At 49.0% G+C, this 7,112-nt stretch overlaps 1 protein-coding gene across 7 annotated transcripts; it reads right to left on the bottom strand.

The window, feature by feature from the left end:
- Nucleotides 1-1,206: 1,206 nt before the first annotated feature.
- LOC120677521 (NAC domain-containing protein 18-like) lies at nucleotides 1,207-6,905 on the bottom strand. 7 transcript variants are annotated; one of them, XM_039958666.1, is made up of 4 exons: nucleotides 6,197-6,901; nucleotides 5,776-6,074; nucleotides 4,831-4,866; nucleotides 1,207-1,872 (listed from the first exon to the last, which is right to left on the bottom strand). In XM_039958666.1, exons 1-4 carry the CDS (start codon nucleotides 6,405-6,407, stop codon nucleotides 1,684-1,686), a joined length of 735 nt encoding a protein of 244 aa, XP_039814600.1. In that variant the 5' UTR covers nucleotides 6,408-6,901; the 3' UTR covers nucleotides 1,207-1,683. The 7 variants fall into 7 exon arrangements, with proteins under 7 accessions (XP_039814600.1, XP_039814601.1, XP_039814603.1 ...); XM_039958667.1 differs by having other exon boundaries at nucleotides 5,776-6,071; nucleotides 6,197-6,892; XM_039958669.1 differs by having other exon boundaries at nucleotides 5,776-6,068; nucleotides 6,197-6,889.
- Nucleotides 6,906-7,112: the final 207 nt, after the last annotated feature.

Raw genomic sequence — 7,112 nt, 5'->3', positions numbered from 1 at the left:
CCTAATTCTCCGAAATGGTTGTATGAATTTAATTGGCCTGCCTCCAAATCCAAGAGGACGAATTGCGTCAACGAAAAGGGGACATTTCACGTACAACTGTCGTACAACCATGTGTTCAAGCAATTCATTTCGCATGGATAAAGACAACTGCCTTTAATGGGTGATATTGTGCCTGAAAATAATGTAATAATGATGACAGAAATATATAGCTAGCACGGCCGAACGTAGCAATTGCTGTTACGGCTTCAGATTCCTCTTTCCTGAAGAAACATTACAAAGACCTTAAGGACAACTTGCGAGGAATTTTTTATTTTTTTAATACGATTTTTTACTGAAATTACGGAATAATATTTTGGATCTAAGAAATTTCAAAACTAGTATATTGTCGTCTGTCCGGCAGACGAAATTCAAATTTCGTCGCCCAGGAAGACGAAATATATAGATTTCGTCCGTTCAACGGACGAAATTAATATTCGTTCACCCATTAGACGAAAATGCATGGAATTAGACGAAAATGCATGTAATTTACGATTTTCGTAGACCCGGCGAACAAAAATAGAGATTTCGTTCACGGGATAGACGAAATTTATTTTCGTCTGCCCATCAGACGAAATTTAGTTAGATTTTTTTTTATTTTTACTTTTTTTATGGCTCTCAGAATTTGATGACAGCCTCGTCTGGTAAAAAAGTTCGTGCGTCATTTTTTTACCTTGCCTCCATATGATGTCTGATGGAACAAATGGATACTACTCTGCTGCCGAGTTTTTTATTTTATTCAAGGGAGCAGGAATGCACGTAGCACACGCTTTCAATTTGCAATCATCACACATCAGATCAGAGTAGTATCGATTTGTTCCATCAGTCACCAGTAAAAAAAACATGCGGAGGCAAGGGAAAAAAATGACGCACGGACTTTTTTACCTGACGAGGGAAAATAAATTTCGTCTACCCAGTGAACGAAATCTCTATTTTCGTCTGCCGGATAGACGAAATTTAGTTTTGCCTACGAAAATCATAAATTACATGTATTTTCGTCTAATTCCATTCATTTTCGTCTAATAGGCGGACGAATATTAATTTCGTCCACTGAACGGACGAAATCTATATATTTCGTCTTCTCGGGCCACGAAATTTGAATTTCGTCAGCCAGACAGACGATAATATACTAGTTTTGAAATTTCTCATATCCAAGGTATTATTCCGTAATTTCAGTAAAAAATCGTATTAAAAAAATAAAAAATTAACTTGCGAGTTACAAATTGGCCACATGCAGAGGCCACTTCTGCAGCTGCTACATGCATAGTATACATGTACTCCATGCATAGTTTCATACGAGATACGACACATCTGGCTTCTGAAAACCTCAACTAGAAGCTTCCTGAACCTGTTTAACTTGTTTGTTAATGATCCGGCACTGCCTGCTTCCTCTCACTAGATTACACTGCATTACATTATACAAAGGGAGGGAAAGAGAGAGATACAGAGAAGGAACTAAAGTGACAAGAAATTGTTGGAGCAATCAAGAAAATTAAGCAAGGGCGGCAGGTCGTTTTCGTTTCCTGGTTTAAGCCTAAGGCTATAGGCTAACTCAGCTCCGATCCAAGCCTCTCTTTGAGAGGCACGTACAGCTAGCAGCAGCTGTGCAGACCTTGTGGTTCTTGTGGCCGGCCGGCCGCGAGGTAGCTAGCTGCTGACCTCTTCCTGGTCCGAGCCGTCCGTGACGCAGCTGGCGGTCGACGACGACGACGGCGACGCGGCGGCGGCGTGGCCGCCGGCAGGCGTCGCTCGCCGTCTCGGCCTGTTGCTGTTGCTGCTCCTCTGGAAGACCCGGCACACCACCCACTCCCCTTCGGCCTGCGCCAGGCTGCAGCCCTGCATCGGGATCACCAAACGGAAACTGTCAGCGTCGCCATCGTCAGGGAAACGGAGCACGGGCATCTTGCTACTACTATTGATCACAGCAGATTGCTGCGAACTGAAGAGTGAAGCTGTAGCAGGAGACAGGAGTGACGCTACTGTTGGAGCACACGTTGCCAATCAGACACACAGCTACACCTCTAGTGCCCGATCCCACTGGTACTGTGTGGCAATCAATTTACTCGGAACAGTCGTGGGCAGGATTGTGCCAGATCCAGTAATAAGTCAGTAGTAACCCCAGCAGCGAATTGATCGGCAGTAGACAAGCATGTGAGGCTGTTAGATACAGGATTCAATACGCTCATCGACTGCTCTGTTCAGATAGTCCCGGGAATTGCCGGCTAATCATGGCGTCCAGTTCAGGCGCTGCTGGGTTGGTTGGGCCCTGTTTGGTTTGCCCCAGCACAAGTAGCACAAAAATTTTGACCAATAATTAGGAGTACTAAATAAAGGTAATTTACAAAACTAACTCCACAGCGTTGTACTACTTCGCGAGACGAACCTAATGAGGTCTTTGACCGCACGATTAGAGGATAGTTACTGTAGCATCACTGTAGCCAATCACCGATTAATTACTATCATTAGATTCGTCGTGAAAAGTTACACCCATCCGTGAAAAGGTTTTACAAATAAACTTCGTTTAGTACTTCATGCATTAAAGATTCTTTTCTCGAGAAATGTGTGGTATGATATGCTATTGGAAAACAAACACGGCCTTGGTAGGTTGAGGAGAGAGGAGAACAAATCCGATCCATCTGAGCTCTTGAATAAGAGGAGAGGGGAGACGAGAGCATCTAGTACTGAGTAAGTACACAGCTACCGCACGGTGTCGGCATAAATCTGCAACCACCGGATATCAGGCGACCGATCGATCAATCGAGATCGGCTTAGAACAGCGGGTTTATGGCTGATCACGACAGGCAATTAAGCGGCGACAGTTCCGCGAGAGATGCAGATCGATGCTAGCTGCTCTCCTTCATTGCTACGCGGATGTGCCGCCGGCCGGCCGGCCGGCCTACTAGCTCAACTGGTCACTGGTGTAGTTGTATGGAACAGGAAAGCACATGTTGGACTCTGAAGATCATTCATCATCACCCAAGTAAACTAAACCAAAATTTTATTTATTTTTTCTTGAAATAAAGCAAACATGAATTTTTGCAAATGTTGTATATATATATATATATGTATATATATATATATATGTGTATATATATATATATATATGTGTATATATATATATATATATGTGTATATATATATATATATATATATATATATATATATGGAGTTTGTAGCTGCTTACATATTGACACTACTACAGATTCAGCCTTTTATTCCGGTTCTAAACTGGCTTTTATCCTGATTTTGGAACCGGAACTCGGCTTCCGGGAGACTTTTGTCCCGGGTGGCAAGAACCGGGACAAAATATCCCTGACGCTAAAATTTTTTTTGCGTCCCGCGGAATTCGATCCCAAGACCTCTTGCCTAGCCCATGGTTTTCTTGCCAACTCACCTAAATAGTATATGTGACTCAGTATATAATAACTTTCTTTTGAACTATCACGTGGAGGGGCCTTTTGTCCGGGTTGGTAAGACCAACCGGGACAAAAGGGGCCTTTTGTCCCGGGTGGAGCCACCAACCGGGACAAAAGGGTCACCCTTTAGTTCGGATTGGTGTTACCAACTGGGACAAAAGTTCCTTTTGTTCCGGATGGTGGCTCCACCCGGGACAAAAGGCTCATGTCCCCCTGCTGGCCCGGCTAGCCGTTGGACCCGAGACAAAAACCATATTTTGTCCCGGGCCCAAAGACAGCCGGAACAAATGGCCTGGAACAAATGCGTGTTCTGTAGTAGTGTGACAGTCTTGCTAGTTTATTGGTCGAGGTTAAATAATTATATTAGGGCCGGGCTAATGGAGGGCATGAACATGCTGTGATTAGGTTGTGCATAAGATAATCATGCATGCCAGACTGCTGCCGGTTTGATGATTAGGTAGAGGAAAACTCCATGATGGATGCGCCGGAGCCACTTTACACTGGGTGCATGCTCCACTACTAGAAAACGGGCCTCCGATCCAGCACAAAAGTACTAGTTGCCATATCACCCGGTACTAATACATGCATCATCAGTACCGGTTGCAACGACCACTGGTACTTTTAGCTCGGACCAATGGATCAATGTGGCTAGGGAGAACTTTTGGTACCAGGTGATGGCACAGTCCGGTACCAATGATCAAGAATGGGCACCGGGTCGTTTCACAGCCCGGGACCAATCTGCATGCTGATTTTTGGCACAGGTGAAAACTATCAACCGGTACCAATGGCCGATCTCTCGCTCTAGATATTGATTTTTGGCACCGGTGAAAACTATCAGCCGGTACCGATGGCCGATCTCTCGCTCCAGATATTTTTAAGTCGCTGCTGCCGACTCCTCTCTTATCCTCTACCTCTCATCTCTCTCGCTACCTTATCCTCTAGAGAGCCGGCCCGTGGGGCGCACGGGCCGCTGTGCCGCCGCCGCCGCCACCGCCACCGCCACCACTGCGTAGGAGCACGGGCAACCGGCTGCCGCCGCCGCTGCGGGCAACCGGCAGGAGCCGGCCGTGGGAGCGGCCGTGGGGCGCAGGCACGCGGGAGCCGTGCCGCCCGGGCTCGCCAACGGCCTCGCCGTCGTCGTGCCTCAAGCAACCCAAGGGTCAGTGGAGCCATGGCGAATCCTAGCGGCGGCGGCGGCCTCCTAGACCTGGAGGGGCAGTACGCCTTCCTCCTCGACCGCCGCGCTGGTGCGCTCGCAACCCTCCTCTGCTTCCCCTGTTGGGCCGCCAGCGGCGCCCTCACCTCCCACCTCGGCTTCTCCGTTGGATGGAAGGTAGGGATTGTGACATATTTTGCAGATAAAGGAGACGAAGGTCACCCGGCTCTGCCACGAGAAGACCGTCCTGGCCGTGAACTGCATATGGATCATTTGGATTTTCAGTACTGCTATGAACTGCATGCATGCTACGACTGTTATGCATGACTTGAAAATTGTAATTCTTCAGAGCTTGGATTGAGATGTATATGTGCCTTGCCCCCGTAATCGGCGACAATTTGTATCATTTCTCTACTACTAGTATGCTGATTTGGTACTATGTGGAATTGTATTGAGTGTATTAATCTTGTAATTGATTCTTTGAATGATTTGTGAGATTTATAGAATTTGTATCGATTGATTTAGTATTTTGTGGTTGATTCTTCAAATGATTGTTGGCACTAGCTAGAACGGAAGAAGATACATGAACAGGAGAGATTAGAACCGGAGAGGATACAGGAACGGGAGAGATTCAACGGGAGATGCAGCTGTTGGTGGTACCGGTTGGTCTTCCCAACCGGTACCAATGGATGCTTAAGGCACCGGATGAAAAACCCGGTGTCCTAGACCGAGGCCAATGGTCTCGGTTGGCGGGTACCGGTTGCAAAACCGGTACCTATGGGCGTTTTCGACCGGTTCTCATGTGTTGTTTTCTAGTAGTGCTCCACCATCTATCTCCATCCACCCGGCCTATCTCCATCCATCTAGCTAGTTCTTCATGCCTCACTATCCATCTACTATATACATGTTGGGCTTGTTGGAGTTGGAGATGGATTTTCTTGAGTCTTGCAATCTCTTTACTACATGCCTAGTTACTAGTACAATAATGATATATCCAACTTTTAGTGGCCAATTATATAGAGCACGTTTCATGAACTACTTTTGCTACTTGCTCAAATACAGCAATCAGACTAGCTAGTAGAACATGACGATGAAGAAGAGAAAAAAAAACGAAGCATGATTGGGGGGATGTGCATGAACAAGCTGCAAGTGTAAGAGTTTACTCACGTTCTTGTGCAGCGGCGCGGCGAGGCGGTACTCGTGCATGACCCAGCCGGCGGCCAGGGCAGCCGACGACGCCTTCTTCTTCCGCCGGGGCGCGAACGTCATCGCCCGCTTCACGCCGACGAGGAGGCTCCCACCGCCGCAGGGCCGGGGCAGGACCACCGGCTTCTCCTTCCCCGCCGGCTTCCACCGCCCGCTCGCGGTCGCCGCCCTAGCGCCGCCCAGCTTGCCGCTGCATCCGCCGCCGACGCCCGCCGGCCGGACCGCGAAGAAGTACTTCTCCCCCTCGCTCGCATCTGCTGCCATCAGAGGGCAAAAAAATTTGCAACTTTAATTGTTAGTGACACGCTGCCAAGGCACACAGTTAGTTGATGATGGATGTTGGGAACACGATGCTCCAACTCCCAAGTGCCGTGTGGCGTACCAGCGGCGGCAGGGATGTCCCAGGGGTCGAGGCTGTAGAGGTCGCGGACGACGGGGATGACGGCGGCGGGGAGCGGCACGCCCAAGGCCTTGCGGCGGAGGTACTGCACCACCAGCTCCTCGTCCGTGGGGCGGAACCGGAACCCCGGCGGCAGCTGCCGCAGCGCCGCCACGCCGCCGGCGTGCCTCACCAGCACCGGCGCGCTCTCCATGCCCAAAAAAGTTACCAGCTACCTAACGCTACTACCACCGCTACACCGCTAGCCAACCAAATCAAGCTACGCGCAGCTAACGAGCTAGCTCGCTAGCTGCTGCTGGTACCCGGAGCTAGCAGGTAGCTCCTGTTTGGTTCAGGGTCAACTGGTAAAGCTTGGCAGCAGCTTCTCTGATCACGCACTTAGCGTGCAGGAGGCGTGCAGCTTCCTGGAGCGTCCATGGAGAGCGAGCGAGCGAGCAAGGAGAGGGAGTTGGGGGAGGGAGCCTGGGGCTTTGAGGAGGAGAGGGGGAAAGGGACGCCGGGATTTATAGGGTGTGTCCTGGTTGCGTCAAGCTTACTCCATCCATCTCCCTGCTCCCTCGGCGTCTCAGCCTGTGGCTCAGCTAGCTTGACTCCATCGATGCCTTCTCTGATGCCTCGCCTCGCCTCGCCGGTGCCGTGAACTCCTTCCAGAATCTCCCCTGGAAGTTACTTGCTCGCTCCCGCTACAGCGATGTGAAATTGCCGCTGCCTTTACTTCTGTTTCTTTCTTTTAAATTGCACCCCCCCTCTCAGTCCTGCATGTAGCTGATGATAACTTATTCATCGCCAAATTTTGACTGCGGATTATATTATATATTTGGGAGCTGGAGCCAATTCACTTAAGCCTGCTGGCACTCTTCGATGTGCACAGTAAGGCTATTCTAATTTTTAGGCATCT

The sequence above is a fragment of the Panicum virgatum genome, chromosome 6N (assembly GCF_016808335.1).
Source record: "Panicum virgatum strain AP13 chromosome 6N, P.virgatum_v5, whole genome shotgun sequence".
NCBI classification, from domain to species: Eukaryota; Viridiplantae; Streptophyta; class Magnoliopsida; order Poales; family Poaceae; genus Panicum; species Panicum virgatum.
This window is presented reverse-complemented; position numbering and strand designations above follow the sequence as displayed.

Coding starts and splice junctions, on each gene's coding strand:
- LOC120677521 (XM_039958666.1), bottom strand. CDS start 6,407: ATGGAGAGCGCGCCGGTGCTGGTGAGGCACGCCGGCGGCGTGGCGGCG. Junction 6,075..6,196: donor GGACATCCCTGCCGCCGCTG/GTACGCCACACG, acceptor GCCCTCTGATGG/CAGCAGATGCGAGCGAGGGG. Junction 4,867..5,775: donor CCGCGCCGCTGCACAAGAAC/GTGAGTAAACTC, acceptor ATCCATATGCAG/TTCACGGCCAGGACGGTCTT.